The sequence below is a fragment of the Fusarium solani genome, assembly GCF_023522795.1.
Source record: "Fusarium solani strain SB1 chromosome Unknown bctg00000002, whole genome shotgun sequence".
In the NCBI taxonomy this organism is placed as follows: domain Eukaryota; kingdom Fungi; phylum Ascomycota; class Sordariomycetes; order Hypocreales; family Nectriaceae; genus Fusarium; species Fusarium solani.
The window spans coordinates 954,894-970,843 of record NW_027072155.1 but is presented as its reverse complement, the minus strand read 5'-3'; the positions used below and the strand labels follow the sequence as shown (position 1 = coordinate 970,843).

Sequence of the window (15,950 nt, the reverse complement as noted above, 5' to 3'; positions counted from 1 at the left end):
GAACCAGATCCATCCGGCTTGGCGGCCCCCAATAGCCGCCGAGTTACAGTTCTCGTCACAATCACACATCTACGGAGCTAGCTTGGCGCACTCGGCAGCGACGGCCTTGACGCGGTCCTCTACGCTGCCGGAAGCGGCACCCTGGATCCACTCCTTGACGCCAAGACCCTTGATCTCGGCCTTGGAAGCGGAGAGTAGAGTGCCTAGGGCTACGAGGGCGCGGTACAGCACCTCCGAGTCGGTCTGGCCGTCGCGGGAGAGGATGGCACCCAAGACGATGGCCAGACGACGGCGTTGGTCTGGTGTGAGGAGACGCTCGCGGTGGACGAGGACGGAGAGGTTGATGGCAGCTGTGGTAGTGGCGATGAGGACATTGCGGTTGTACGGGCCAATGGGGTCTGTAGAGATGCCGACAACACGCTCGAGGAGGGCAATGGCCTTGTCCGACTGCGCGCTGATGATTGAGCGGCCATTAGCCGACGAAAACATGTTTGCGAGTGTTCGGAGAGCCATCATGGCAGCGTTGTCGCTGGGCTTCTCGCCGTCGGGCAGGGATGCCGCGATGGCGAGGTCGAGAAGAGAGCCAACCTCCGGGTCGGAGAACTGCGCGGCCAGAGGGTACTTTGCCACGCAACGGAGGAGGTCGAGGCCGGCAAGGCGGTCCGAGTAGGGCCATTGGGTGAGGATGCGGACGAGCAGAGGGAGAGCGGTTTGGGGGACTGGTCTGGAGGATTCAAGGGCGGAGCGGAGGTCGGCAAGGAGAGATTCGTCTGATGGGTTGAGGGCTGCGTCTTTGCGGCCGGAAGAGACCATGTTCTTGTTGATGGTGAGGATCTTGTTGAAGATTGCTGTGAAATATGTTAGTCCTTGTCAGAAGATCGAGGCAGGGAGCTGCTTACCTTCATACTTGGCAGCCGTGATGTTGAGGTACTCCTTTTGGGGAGAACCTTGGGCTGGGTGTCCTCACCAGGTCGGTATCTCGACTCAGTTCCAAGAGGATCAGGTCCGCTAGGCTCGGATGTCTGACCGATAGTAGCTCCCTTGGTGTTTTCCGTGATAAAGTTGGCCACGTTGTCGAGGTATGAGATAGGCAGCTCATTGTCGCCAAGGAACTTGGTTGCTCGGTCATAAGGATTCTCAGAGAGATTATAGGGGAGCTTCAATGGAGGCTTTCCATCCTCAATGTCAACGTCAAAGACGTAGTCGTACATCTGACCGTTGTACTCGACCTTCTTGCCTGTACTGGCGACAGCGTCAACGACAGTGCCAACGTTGACCCATTGTTGTTGGCTCATGGACCACTGATGAGCTGTCACAGCGCCATTATCTTCCTTGATCATCTGGACTTGACCCTCCTTAGTGCCGGACTTGGAGGTCAAGAACTCGGGGCCAGGAAGCTTCTCCTTGTTGATGCCTCCAACCTGTTGCTGAGGGATCGATGACGACTTGACAGCCTCCTCAAACTCCTTGAGCGTCGCCTCGTCGGCTGTTCGTTCGGGACTTCGAGTAAAGACGCGAGAAATACTATCACTCGCGCCTGTCACAATGTCGCCGGTTTCGGGGTTGGCTGCCACCGTCCAGACCGAGATGGCGGGATGGGTGATGGTCTGGACGCACTCGGTGCCCCTCCATATCCTGACGGTTCGGTCCTCTCCAGAGCTGACAAGCTCGCCAGTGGGAAGGCTGGTCAAGCTGTAGACAAAGCTTTCGTGGCCGTGGAGCTCGGCGACCTGTTGGCCGTTGAACTTCCACAAGCGGATGGTTCCGTCGTTGCTGGCGCTCGCGATGTCTGCGCCGCTAGGGTGGCCTTCGGGTACCAGAGCGAGAGCACGGACAACGTCGGGTGTGTGGATTGTTGACTTTGGCGACACCTCCCCTGCTACAGATTGTCGCAGATCAAAGATGCGAATATTCTTGTCGGCGCAACCTGTCAACACGGTGCGGTCATCCACCGCAACGACAGCCCAGACCGCCATGCTCTCATGGCCTGTGAGCATGAGCTCCGTCTCCCATTTTTGGGGATTCCACACACGAGCCTGACCGTCCCAGCCGCCAGAGACAGCATATGTGCCGTTTGGTGCGACGTTGAGAGCGCAGACGTTGTGAGCATGTCCGACCAAGAGGCGCTCGGCGTTGTCGGAGCTGGCTGCCTTGGGTGACTTGGCCTCGATGATGGTGTCCTTGCCGCCGGACAGGACGAGACCATCTGGACGATCGCTTGAGGGGGGAAGTAGGCGATAGAGTTGATGTATTCGGAGCCGCGACTAAGGAGGGATGGATCGAACGATGGAGGGGAGTCTTGGGTGCGGCGCCATACACGTACGCTGCAGTCGCGGGAGGCAGTTAGGACGGTATCGGGGAAAGGGAAGCTGACGGCCCGGACCTAAGAGAACTGTCAGTACTTGAAGGGCTTGAATACATAGGAAAAGCGCACATCAGATTCATGGCCAACCAATTGCGCCGACAACTTAAAGTCGGCCATCTTGGTCTGGGGTTGAGGAGTATGGGACACCGCTCTGTGAGGGGCAAGGTGGTGATTATAGGGAAGGAAAGACAAGGCTTGCTATCTCTTAACAACGAAAAACGTCAAAGAACAACGAAAGCAGTGCAGCCTTGGAAATTGTTAAGAGCTTGACAAATCGTAATGTCGTACTCAAGGATGGTCGATGATGGAAACTGATAGATTGATGATACATGGCGGGATGGGCAGTCCCGTCGGAGCTGGGCCGAGCCCCTCGTTGCAGGAGCTCCAGCCACACTGCGTCACCGACACCAGCCACCTCCACCTCCGCTTCAGGTTCACGTTGCTTGTGGTCCGGCTCCGCGGCAGAAAGGCTTTTCTCCTTTGCCTTCATCCCGTCCCGTCCCGCCCTCACAGGCTATTTCAACCCTGCCCTGCAGTGTCAACATGCGTTAGCGAATGTCATCGACACCTTCACGATGTGGTGGAGACACGGGATGCAGCTGGTCCAAGACCTTCATCGCCTCACCACAGCGGCCGTCCCCCCTCTAATCTTGCAATACCCGAACAGATAGGCTATCACACATGGTCACAATGCGGGGAACCAATACAATGAGTCTTCTCGCCTCATGTCTCAGAAGCCATTGGTCGCCATGTCTCACCGAGTGAAAATGGCTGCCGTGCTTGTCCATTATATTGGTGTCCTCTCCCTCCCAGCACACCGTCTTCCACTGTCCAAACACACTCAGTCGAGGCTTGTCTCTGCCCAAGGACAGCCTTTGCCGAGACCAACCCACTTGAAACCAGTCTTTTCGCCCTGAACCACTTCCAGCGCCATGTTCCCCTATTGGGCTTGCGCCGTTGCTGGATGCCCAGACGCTGCTGCTATCGATATCGGAGGTTGTGAGCGATGCCAGTCCATGTACTGCTCAAACCATGTTGATTCGATCCACCACACGTGCGAGGTGAGGTCCATATCCCGTGCCAAAATTAAATCTTCTAAGCCTATCTCAAGGATACGCCCCTGGATAGTGACGAATTGATCGCTGCCAAGACGGCAGAGTTGACGGCTCTGAGCAACAAGATCAACCATGATGCTCTCGTCCGGCTTGCAACAGAGCTTTCTGGGGGCAAACCATGTCAACTCAACGATCAAGACCCCATGGGCTGCCACATGATGGGTGATAGACATATCCATCTCCAGTTGGTCTTTGAAGACGGGACTGTTTGGCTTGCCAGAATTCCTCGAGAGACATACCGGTCTTTTGACTATCAACTTGGTAACGAAATTCTGGCTAGTGAATGCGCAACACTTCGATGGCTTGAGTCTGTTGATGTACCTGCGCCACGCCTGCATGGGTACGGTCTCTACGATGACCCGCAGAACAAGGTTGGCGTTGCCTTTATGCTCATCGACAAGATGCCTGGACGACCCTTCAACACTCTCTCAGCCTCCGAGGAGCAAAAGACCAAAGTTTTGGGCCAATGGGCAGATATTCTCTGCACTCTGAGCTCGCATCCTTTTCAAGAGTCGGGATCCTTGAGGTTTGACAACGACGGAACAATCAAAGTCGGTCCCATGGCGAGCGACAAGACGGCAATGCTACCTTGTATGGGCCCGTTCCAACATGCCAAGGACCTCTATAGCTCCTGGGCTGTTGCATACCTCAAGATCATCACTGAAGGGCAAATATTTTCCGATTTCGCTCTTGATGCATACATCATGTTCAAGTACATTCTGCGACAGGTCAAGACTGGGCCTTGGCTCGACAGATGGCGAGATCTCAACTCGGGCCCCTTTTTCCTCAAGCACCCCGACGATGAAGGCAGCCACATCCTTGTCGACGACGAATTTCAAGTCACGGGCGTCATTGATTGGACTTTTGCGAGAATAGTCCCGGCATTCGAGACTTTTGGCCCTTCACTCATCTCTGCAGACAATGACGATCTATTCTTCGGCGAGGTCGGACTAACCAACGAGGACATGATCTTGGGCCTAGAACTACAACTCCGTGGATCACCGTTCTGCTTCTTTCAGTCCGATGAGATACGCCGACTTCTGTTTGGCTTAGGGATGGCGATGAGCTTTGTACACGAAGAGGCCATCGGCGCATTTCAAGGCTTGGTTGCCACCTTTGAAGGCCGGCCTCTCGATTGGGACAAGTGGTGGCATGCAAGTTTGATCGAGTGGAAGGATGACCCTTTCGTGTCCGCCCATTCCCAAGAGATTTCAACTCGACTCTTAAATTCTATCCCCGAGGTCCCTCGCTTCGCTTCATGCTCATACCTATACTGCACTCGATCAAGTGTCCGTGGACGAAGATGCCATTCTTGTTGGAACGACTTGTGTGCTATTCATATTCTTCCCCGGTACCATCTTTGTCTTCTAGACAACTACGTAAGTTCTTGTCAAGGAATTTGTCTACGGGACACGTGCTAACGAGACAAGATGCTCGATGATGACGAGGAGACGGAAGCGCACATGGAGGTCGAGGTTCTCCTTACCCAAGTGAATGCGTATCAGCTTTTGCGAGTTGCTAGTTCTCTCCGTCACGGCAAACGCTGCATGTTTTTCCCTGGAAACTACATTGGACGTGGTTCAATGATGGGTTCTTCGAATTATCATGTCTGGATTCTGTTTGAAGACAGAGTCACATGGCTCGCTCGAATACCTCGGGACGCAACCTTTGCAGACACTCCCTCCGACCTTGCTGAGTACATAGTCGAGAGCGAATACGCTACACTCAAATGGCTGGGTGGCCTCACATGTCCTACCCCAAGGGCTCACGGGTATGGACTCGCTTCCGATCCTGACAACCTAGTTGGGGTGAGCTACATCCTCGAAGATGCCATGCCAGGGCAGCCATTCAACCCTCGCCTGGCCACCGACCAACAAAAGACACATGTCTATAACCAATACGCGAGAATTCTTATCGAGATTAGCCGCCATCCTCGAACACAGGCCTTCTCCTTCGTCCCACGCGACGGAATGATCAAGCAAGGACCCATCGCGAGCAATCGGGATCGTACACTTGAAAAACATGGGCCTTTCCACACATCGCGGGACTATTTTACCTCGACCGCAGAGCACCAGCTACGTTTAATTGCAGATGGACAGCTCTGCCCGGAGTATCCCAAAGAGGCATTTGTGTTTTACCGGATGCTGAGAGATCGAGTTGCTCCCATATTAGCAACCCCCCCGTCGCGCATTGGCGGGTTCTACTTGAAGCACGCTGACGATATGGGGGATCATCTACTTGTTGACAAGAACTACAACATCACTGCCGTCATTGATTGGCAGCATGCGCGCTTTGTTCCACCGCGCGAGGCGTTTGGCCCTTCTTTGTTCACGGCCAACCTTGGCAACCTGCATAGAGGGGTTGCAGGTCTTTGTGTAGATGACAAGCTTCTCTCCACGTGCCTGAGGCGTCAGGGCAGGGCAGATCTTGCAGACTTGGCGACAGGGAGTGAGCTTTCTCGTCGGTTCCATCTCGGTCTCTCTTCTGGGCTTGGAAAGCCTGAGGTCTCACGCTTGATCAGAGCTGTACTTTGTTTGCTCGATGGCAGAGAGGCACCGAGATCGGGGGTTAGAGCTTGGGTGGAGCAGGAGTGGGCCTGCGCTGTTGGAGATCCATGGCGTGAGAAGACGATGAAGCTGGTTCAGGACATTGAGAGAGCAAAGCTTGAAGAGGCATGATTCGATATGCCTTGCTGTCCAGATTGACCTTGATGCAGTCTGCAACTGTTGATAGACTCTCAGACTGCAGTACGAATATTGTTAGTGGTGTCGGCTGCTAAATTGAGGACATGACATTACCCCGCCCTGTGGCGGTGCAGAATCAGTCCGTCACACCTGCCCGTTTTCGAGACTTCCTTCCATGCCAGGCTCTGAGGCTCCACCGCTCAACCCCGCTGTACAAGTTGGGCAAGCGCGACCCTCCTTCTTTGGATTGCGCGCCGCTGTTCCCTGCCATGCCTGCCCTGTCCTTCCTTCGCGAAGATTTCCAGTGACAAATTCCATCCATCCACCGCCTACCTATCTCTCCCTCCCTCCTCTCTTCTTCTCTTTTTTGTTCTCTCCCTTGATTCTACCTCAGCGGGGGCTTTGATCTTGGGCACGATCACGCTTCTTCGGCTTGCTTTGCCTTGCGACACGATACGATACGCCCCGACTCCATCACGATTGATTGATTCACCGTCTCCGATCCTCTCTTCGCTTTCCCCTCCTTGAAACTCCGTCATTGCTCTAGACGCTCCACACTCCTGCGACGACACGCGACAATTGCTCCCACGAGTCACGACACAGACCGCTCTTCACGAAGCTTAACGACCGTTACGAACGATACTCTCCTTTGAACCTCTGACGCTGTTCGTCCCCATCAGGCCAGACGTCTCCTGCCGTTTCACGACCTCGCCTCACACCATCCTTCCCAAAGCCCGCTTAGACCTTCCCTCAGCTTCGGCAAGAAACGCGACCGTAGCTCCTCGACATTCAACTCTGTCGCGATGGCTTCTGAACCTAGACAATATGTTCCTCTGACCTGCCACGGTCACTCCCGACCCGTTCCTCACATTGCGTTCTCCACCCTGGAAAAGGATGATACGTATTACATGATCTCGGCCTGCAAAGGTGAGCCGCTTGTTTCTCTCGTGCAGGATAAGTGCTGACTGCGCATTAGATGGTAATCCAATGCTCCGTGATGGCATCACTGGCGACTGGTATGAAACTTGATCCTCGAGTCTCTTGGCCCCTCTGACTCGTCCAGGATCGGCACCTTTATCGGTCACAAGGGTGCTGTTTGGCAAGCCAGACTAAGCCCCAACAACTCGAACGCTGCCACAGCCTCGGCCGACTTTACTGCGTAAGTCTGCTTTCAATTTGGATCATCGGTGTCGCTTACGCTGGTGCAGCAAGATCTGGGACACTCACAGCGGCGAATTGCTGTACACCCTTCAGCACGACCACATTGTTCGCGCTGTCGCATACCCCCCGGACAACTCTGACCTCGTCGCCACGGGTGGCATGGAAAAGAAGCTCCGTGTCTTTGACCTGACGGAGCTCGCTGCCTCCGGTTCTGGATCTCCGGCCGTCATTCCCGCCTCGGCAGGCTTCGAGATTGGCGAGGGTGTTCACACCGGCTCCATCAAGTTTATTTGCTGGACCCAGGACCCCAACATTGTCGTTACCGCTTCGGACAAGACCATTCGATGGCTCGACCTGCCAAGCCGTGCCTGCATCCGCCATGAGGTGCTTGATGGAGACATCAAGTCCTGCGAGATGGTCTCGCTGGCACCCGAATACAGCTCGCCCAACGACATTGGCGGCGGAAAGCCAGTGCTTGCCGTGTCAGCTGGAAAGACGGTGTACTTTTGGGGCGGTGACCGGGCCATGGACGAGCTGAAGCGCATCGTTCTCCCTTACACGATTGCCAGCGTTTCGCTTGACGTTAAGGGCCGGAAGCTAGTTGTCGGTGAGGAGCCCGGAACGTGGGCCAAGGTGATTCGCTACGACGACGAGACGGAAATCGATACGCACAAGGGACACCACGGCCCTATTTGGTCCATCGCCTTTGCCCCCGACGGCAAGCTGTACGCGACTGGATCAGAGGACGGAACCATCAAGCTGTGGAAGAACTGCGAGGGCTTCTACGGCCTCTGGCGCGGAGGGACAGAGCGAAATGCGGAATAGAAAGACGCAGAGCGCAGCATTGTCTCTTCAACGTCGGGCGGCCTGGAAACCGATGAGCGCGGCTCGGGCACGTTCACGCCCAGCAGCAGCCGCTCTGATGCCAACTTGGAAAGGGTCCTTAACAAGGGGGCTCATTCGACTGACAGTCCTCCGATGCGCGGAAGCGAGGGCCATCTCATGGGCGACTGGGAGATTATAAACCCTCATGTCTGATGGAGCAAGGCGCAGAAGGGAGTCCAGATCATGGCTAGGTGTTGATGAATGGGCCATGGTCATGTTTAGACATGTTTATGCATTTTGGGAGGACCAAGAGGCCTCAATGGATGGCAGATGATGGCAAGCTACAAAGCTTTACTTCTAATGATGCCAGAGTGTAAAACAATATCAATTCACATTGATGGAGGCACAAGTGTTTAAACAAGTCTATTATTATTAGTCTATTGATTCTCTATCTAAGGAATCTGTCTATCTATCTCACTGCCGGAGCTTCTCTGTTTCCGTCTTGGCCTCCAGCAGTCTACGGTGATTGGAACTCATTAACAAAGGAAAAGGCCCCTGTCCGTTCTTTGATGTTGTTCACTCGGGTTTCTTCGTGTTCTTAAGCCCGAGCTACTATGTTCCCATCTTACAGGGCGCTGCATTGTCAAGCCGGCCCTACTTAATCAGTCACGGTCCACAACTCTTCAATGTAGTCAAACTTACTGAGAGCCTGGCTGGACTCGGCCGAGCTGGTCAATGGCGACACAACCCAGGGGGAAGAGCATGAACAGATCAGCGACGGTGTTGTGGTCGAGCCACTCGAGATCAACCATCTCGTCGTAACTGAGGTAATCGACAACCTCAAACTCATCGTCAGCTTCATAATCCTCGTCATCGAGGAAGTGGACCACCAAGCCCTTGTGCGCCATGTCGTCGGAATCCTGGGGGTACTCGGGGTTCTACCCGCGAGGTCCCTGGGCGTTGTCAGCTTCCTTTTGGTCGTTCTTAGGGAAATCCTTGATCCACTCATCGTCGACGATGGCCTCTTCGTGAGAAACCATGACTGGCTCCTCCTCCGGGGTCATGTCAGAGAGGTCAATGAGGGCACGGTCGCTTGGGCTGCAACGACGGTTGCGGCGGTGGGTCGTGGCTGGTTCCTCCTTAGGAGCCTTGTCAGAGGCTTCGACGATAATGAGGTCGCTTGGACTACAGCGACGAGTGTGGTGACGAGGCCGATCGATGTTGGCAGAGTCGGCCCCGTTGGCGGTGTTGGGGGCAGCACCCTGAGTGGAAGACTGGTCAGTCTCCTTGGAGCTAGTGCCATGAGTGGCGGTATTGTTGTTAGGGCTCTGAGACATGATGATGATGATGGCTTAGGAGAAGGTGTGGTGTAAGAAAGAGCAAGCTGTTGGTGGTAGTGGAGTTGTTGCGGTTGGCTTTGGTTGTGCCGCTTGCTCTCTCTCGTCGAATGTATGCGCGGGTTTAGAGAATCGAAGAGAGAGAATGGATGGTTTGAGAGAGGCATTGAGCCAATTTATAGTTGTGAGGAATGACTTGGTTATTCACCGATGAAGTTGTCATCATGGTGTTTTTCAGGCGTTCTCTCATGAGATGGTTATGTGCGGCGATGTACGGCACTATTGATCCTGGGGTGAATTACATTGAGGAATATGAGTTGAGACGATGGGAACTCATCAGTTATTATGAGGAACATAGATTCTTCGAATTGGTTCTATTGATGGTCAAGGGGGTTCAATGGCTGTTTTGCGAGTTCAACAGTCATGTAGGAGAACGCCATTGGGAGACGACGCTTGACATAACATGGAAGGGTGCAAGACATTGGCCGAGGAGTTCTTACGGAACTGTTACTAAGATGATGTGTTTCACTGTCTGCTCAGTTGATCTGTGATGTGTACTGGCCAAGACCGTCTCCTAGACCGTCTCGTCACTAGAGCGATGAGCCGTTGTTCAGAGACGTCAGGCGCAGAGCCAGTTCGACACAGATTAATGTTCAGTATATTTGTTCAAATAAATGCTAGAACGATGAATCGAGCCTGAATGACTCTTTGAAGGGACATGAGACGGTAAGAGTGAAGGTGAAGCACGATTGAGGGGCGACAAGTCGGAATCCGGGGGATGCTGAACGTTGGCTGGCATATTCCGAGGGAAGAAACGTTACTCAAAAGATATCCTAGAGATTCGTAGGGCTCATTTGGGCCAGACTGTCGCCAGTGTCATGCTACTATGCGGGATAGCAGCCTTCATGATCAACCGCAATGATGAGACAAGGTCAAGAGATAGCCTGTGAACGTGACGGCGATCCACTCCCAATTTGTAAGAAATAAACAAAAGTTGTCAGCCAATATTTGGTTAGAAAGGGGAATAGCCATGTGATTGACATGACGTGGTCCATCCGCCGTTCCACACTGCTCAAAACAGAGTGCGGAACATACGATTTATTTATCGCTCGTGAGTGATAATCCCTTTTGACTCGAGGAGACTAGTTTGAAGAGTGAAGAGCGATGTGAACAAGAATTGTGATACAGAACGGCTTTTGCTGTCCATGTGAAGATTCCCAATAGGGTAGCCGAGCACAAAAGGTGCAAGATGAACACTCGGAGCTGATGACAACACTAAGAAAGCGACAAGGCCAAAAATGCAATAATCGTAAAGTAAACATGTGAAAATACAAGTAAAGATAAGATTTTCTCCGTAATGTTGTTCTCTCCCGAGATGTGATAACACCCATGGCTGAACTACACGGAGGACTACACAGGGGGAGGAGTCTAGATCCTGAATACCCTGCAGTTTGCCACCCAAACAACCAATTTCGTACATAATTAATCCAGAGGCCAAGCATTTGGTCTAGTAGTACGGAGGCTGGTGGACACTTGGTATCCGGTGGGAAACGACACTATTCAGACCGGTGAGCCGGGTTCATGGGGACACAAACCGAGGCCAAACATGAGCACGAAATGGTACATTCCGTCATCTCATATCATACTAGGGATGTTCACAAACTAGTAAAACTACTAGCCGTTGTCACACACGCTGGCGCCGTCGATCTCTGACTGATAACGGTCCTTGTCCCTGCAGCTTAGGGCCTGCGCATCTCCATCTTCCTGACTAGCAGGCTTCTGTCACTGAACTAGTGGTAATCACCTGCGGATCAATGACTTGCAAATTTTCAGCCTCTCTTTGCAAGGAAATCCATGTTTTGATACAATAGTTTGTGCTGTGCCGCTGGAAGATTAGTGCCCAACGCCACTTGTAGGGACCCGGCGCCGCCGTGGCTGGCCCGGAGTCCGGGTATGTGAGAGCGGGGGGACGACGGCGGCCAGCCTCGGCGTTCCGGGGAAGCGTCCGTGTAGGGATACACGTTTGCTTTTACCATCTCTTGTCTTGGGGGGCCTTGCTGTGACATGTGGAAGTGGAACCCCTGTTGTCAAACAAGGATAGGTCGCCGGGCAGAGCGAGACGAGACGAGACGAGCGAGCTGCTTTCCAAGCTTGGGGAGAGGGCAGCAGATTCGCGAGCTGAGGGACCCCGGGGTAGAGAATCGGGAAAGTCTCTGTGAAGATCAGTGGGCGAGGCGAGGCGGCGAGAGGCGCCGTTTGGAGGGTCTACGAGCGAGCCAAGACGAGGGAAGTGAGATTGGAAGAGGCTAGATCCTGCAGGCAGAGGGCTATACGCAGCACAGCGGGCTACGGTCTTGGCTGTCCTGAAAAAGAGGCTCCCGTCGGGAAACGTGGGAGCAGGACGTGCTGGATCTGGGTTGAGGCTAGTGCACGAGGATGGAGGGGACGAGACGGGACGACGGGCTGGGAGTCGAGAGCCGAAGGCCGAGTGGACGTGGACGCATGAGGATGGATCCGTGACTTGGGTTTCGAATCAATTGACGGCTCGGATTCGCGAATTGGGTTAATTGGTAGAATTGGGGCTGTACCGAGTACAAGGGGATGATGTGGTCAAGGTGGAGGAGGAAGCAAAAGATCTCGATGCAAACTCGCAAAAAAGCAGGGCAGACAACAAACGGAAGAGGACATGATCACCTCTGTTCAAACAAAGAAACCCTGAGAGACAGAAGAGGGGAAAAGAGGCAGCAGAGTTTACACACACACACACAATCGGCGATTTGAGGCTTTGTGAGACGTCATGTTTTTTACTCTGTCGCTTTTGTGAGGTGTCACATCCGGGGCAAATTATTTTCCTGGCGAAAAAATGGCCAAAGGGTAAGGTGGGATTGGAGGGGGCCTCACAGTGGTAGCGGGCGGTTCGTTCAAAAGAGAGGGGGAGAAGAGAGGATAACTACAGGATACGAAATGCAGTTTGCAGGAATCTAGAACTTGTGGAGGTGTGATAGACGTGTTTGTGTGTGTGTGTGTCTTGTATGTAGGTAAAAGGAGACGAGTGAGACATGGGGAAGACAATGGACATGCCCCGTATGAACGCCACACGTAAACGACGACGGCTGTTTGCAGGTAGATGCAGGGTAGGGAGCAAATAAAGAGTTGAGGCCAAGTATGTGATTAAAAATAGTCTTTCCGTGGTTGATGTTGTTGCTGTTCAGCTGTCATCTTGAGTTGGTGGGTCACTGCGGTGATTGTCTCCCACCCGTGGACACAAACGGATCTGGCCATCTCGTGCATCTAGATGCGAGGTAGCAGGCGCAATTGCAAGTTCGCCTGCGCGAATAGCTTCAATGCCTGCCAGGGCATGGGCGGTAATCTTAGGTGACATCATGGACAAAAGACGGCGGCTGCCACTCGAACGATGGAGGGGTAGAACAGGGCAGATGGTGCGCGACTCTCATCTCGCACGTACCAAGAAGAGGGACGTCGCGTGCTATAGCAGATAATGCCGCTGTCGAGAGAAAGAGGAGGGACATTTACAAGGCACGGACTGTGTGTTAGTCGGGGCGCTTATTATCGTCGTTCGTCGGACCTCTCCGCATCGAACGAAGAAGCCGTCACGATGGATGATGATTGAGGGAGAATTGACGAGAACTTAGGAAAGACTCGGAAGAAGACAAGAGTCCACATTGTACACGTAGTTTACTTGGGAGATGGAGTTTCGGAACAAGTCATCAACGTAGTATTGGTTCGAGTGAACTTCGCCGTTCGCCGGTTTCCCATCAGAGCCTCGTCCCGTAAATACCGAAGCAAAAAGAAAGTAATTTATTTTGACAGACAACGGCTTCCTAGCCAACACAGCAATGCCGAGTAAAAAGGAAAACACTGGAGTGTCTGTACTTGTCCACTTTGCGGAGCCCTTCTTGGCTCATCAAGACGGAATAAGGAGTCAAGAGACAGGAAATGGTTAGCCGAACCCGGCCCGCCGCCGAATGCAGGGACGTTGGGAAACGCACATGGCTACGGGCGCCTCGTCGAGTTGTCAAAAAGATTATTCTGGGTCTAGTCTAGTTACCGTTTTCAGCTGGTGGGTGCCTTTTGTTTGTTTAGCTTAGCTTTCTTCAGCTGTAGAAAGATGGACTCGTTTTTTGCTTTTTCCTTCGACTTGTCTTTTGACGATGACGGCGTGGCCCGTAGCGCGGGATTGGATGGGATGAAATATGGGGAAGAAGAGCCAGGGGGGGGCGTGTGGGTGAGATTTCAGGTCAAGGGTTGAATGACAGGCACAGCTTGGACTCTTGAGGAAAAAGAGGCTCATGGCGGAATGAGATAGACGAGATTGAAATGCGAGAAATCGTTGCTTGATACGCGGACAGGAACAACAGAGCACGGCTAGCCACTCAACTATCGACGACAAGAGATGGCGGATCCGAGAGGCGGTGATGATCATTGCCGAGTTGTTCCTAGGACAGGGCTGATTTACAGACAGCTTTCTCCATTATGCGGAGCCAACGCCGCAGAAAACAAGGCCAACAGTATCCGTAGAGAAAATGCACATAATACACCGTCACCGACAAGTGTTTGGGGGTCACACAGCATCAAAAGACCCGAAACTGTAGGTGAGAGGAAAACCCGGGGACAGCAAGCACCTTCGGGATCGGAATGCCATCACCGCTCATGGCACGGTTTCAGACAGAGGTTGGCCCCATGGTCGCCCAATTCCGTCCGACAATGGGCAGAGGATGGAAATGTCGGGAAGAGAACAGCAATCACCTACATTTGCCGTACATGACAGACCGCACTTGTGCCGCAGAAAAGACGCCGCAGACGCCGCAGCAGGTGTCATAAAAGACCCGGGGAAATGCGACGACGGCTCCCTAGCCTCGACACTAGCGGGGGGACAGCGTGGGATGGGGGTTACAGCTTCACATCAAAAAGATCGGGATCGAAAACCAAGGTGTAGACGCCCAGTTTCACATCCTGTCAGTGTAGATTACACGCTGCTTAGGCGCGCGACACGTCGATTTTTCCCACGGGAAGAGGTCATCAGCCACAGCAGGCGATGCCCGCCTCCGAGATGGACCCGTTCGACTTGTGATGCTCGTGCCAGCAAAACATCCCATCTAGGGCAGCACGGTCCCGTGAACGGACGACGGTAGGGGCAACGTTTTGACGATAATTTCTCGAGATGGTGACTGGTGTACTTCCACACCAAAATCATGTGTGTATGGACCTCCCCCGCTAACTCCCTCCCTCCGTTCCGGCCCCCTCCGCTCACGCGTTTCTGCACCCGCGGTGGGCAGGTTGGCTGGTGCTCCCAGAATGGGCTGTTATGGGGGGAATCAGGCCACTTTGGCACCCCTGCGGATGGACAGCTACCGCTGTGACGGGAGTGCGATGCGCTAGAATCCCAGTTTAACGGCGAGCAGAATGCCCATAGACGCCGACAATATGGTCATGATGCACATTTGTTCGGCGGCATTTGTGATCGATGATGCTGTTTTTTTTTGCTTGTTCCCGTGGTTTTATGACTGGGATCGGGGCCATTCTCCCGGTTGCCGTCAATCGCCGACAACCCCCGGGAAGAGGGGAGCTTTTGTTAGATCCTGACTTGTGACATGTTTCTACTCTAGTATTGACGGGGTAGGGATAGAAGGTCAACATGGTATTGTCCTCGTGGGAAGCGAATCTTTCCGATGATATTGCTGGGAGTTGTTGTCTTATGGATATGCCGACTATGGCATATGATCCATGAAAGGCTGGCAGTTGACCTTACACCGACATAGACATGCTCACCCCTGGGTTCGGGTTGTGCGGGTGCATGTCTCCATCCCATGCACGGCATTGAATCTAGGTGGGCATGGATGTTGTGCAGAGACTCGAGAGTGTCCTCTGTTGTCCATGGATACCTACCTACCTTACATAGATAGGTTACGTTACGGAAGGGAAGCTATTCGGATCTGGGTCTCAAGACCAACAGCATAAGTGTAGGACCCTTGAAAAAAGAAGGGTCTCGACCAGACTCATGGATCCTCTCAGCCTGAATCCACAGCGCAGCAATTGGTACCAAGGCCCGTATTGACAGGACTCCTTCTCTCTCTCAATTGATACATCATCTGCATGTCTCACGGCTTCCCGCGAGCTGGCGGACAGCTCAGCCTTGGACCCCTAAATCTCCCACCTCTGACACGAAGCGACGATTTGGGGAATGGCGTCGCCGAAGGAATGGAACTAGCGGCCTTGTCAGATCCAGCTGCAAAAAAATTCGAAGCTTTTTCTTGGCCTTCTAGACGATGTTGGGAATTATTTGCCACGCGCGGAACGTTACCGGGTGGGATATCAACTATTGAAATGGATCACCATGACCCGCGGGCCCAGGCACAGGGCGCCCGCGGGAACGGGATGCTCAAGGTCAGTGCGAAAGCGAGCGAGAAGCACAGGCAGATGCGCTGTAACCCTCCCACTGGAG

At 53.5% G+C, this 15,950-nt stretch overlaps 5 protein-coding genes across 5 annotated transcripts; 2 read left to right on the top strand and 3 right to left on the bottom strand.

Moving 5' to 3' along the window:
• Window positions 1–69: 69 nt before the first annotated feature.
• On the bottom strand, window positions 70–2,482 carry MRS44_004278 (uncharacterized protein; the record flags this gene model as incomplete). Its single annotated transcript, XM_065622142.1, has 4 exons — window positions 70–848; window positions 908–2,264; window positions 2,324–2,383; window positions 2,435–2,482. The coding sequence occupies 4 exons, from the start codon at window positions 2,480–2,482 to the stop codon at window positions 70–72; spliced, it is 2,244 nt and encodes a 747-aa protein (XP_065478214.1).
• An 815-nt stretch (window positions 2,483–3,297) lies between these two features.
• MRS44_004277 (uncharacterized protein) lies at window positions 3,298–6,158 on the top strand (the record flags this gene model as incomplete). Its single annotated transcript, XM_065622141.1, has 3 exons — window positions 3,298–3,426; window positions 3,477–4,859; window positions 4,911–6,158. The coding sequence occupies 3 exons, from the start codon at window positions 3,298–3,300 to the stop codon at window positions 6,156–6,158; spliced, it is 2,760 nt and encodes a 919-aa protein (XP_065478213.1).
• Window positions 6,159–6,967: 809 nt separating this feature from the next.
• Window positions 6,968–8,150, top strand: MRS44_004276 (uncharacterized protein; the record flags this gene model as incomplete). The annotated part of the gene is made up of 4 exons (XM_046267865.2): window positions 6,968–7,091; window positions 7,141–7,180; window positions 7,228–7,323; window positions 7,373–8,150. 4 exons carry the CDS (start codon window positions 6,968–6,970, stop codon window positions 8,148–8,150), a joined length of 1,038 nt encoding a protein of 345 aa, XP_046125740.1.
• Window positions 8,151–8,177: 27 nt separating this feature from the next.
• Window positions 8,178–9,058, bottom strand: MRS44_004275 (uncharacterized protein; the record flags this gene model as incomplete). The annotated part of the gene is made up of 2 exons (XM_065622140.1): window positions 8,178–8,397; window positions 8,853–9,058. The coding sequence occupies 2 exons, from the start codon at window positions 9,056–9,058 to the stop codon at window positions 8,178–8,180; spliced, it is 426 nt and encodes a 141-aa protein (XP_065478212.1).
• Window positions 9,059–9,088: 30 nt separating this feature from the next.
• MRS44_004274 (uncharacterized protein) lies at window positions 9,089–9,487 on the bottom strand (the record flags this gene model as incomplete). Its single annotated transcript, XM_046277710.2, has 1 exon — window positions 9,089–9,487. The coding sequence occupies one exon, from the start codon at window positions 9,485–9,487 to the stop codon at window positions 9,089–9,091; it is 399 nt and encodes a 132-aa protein (XP_046125738.1).
• Window positions 9,488–15,950: the final 6,463 nt, after the last annotated feature.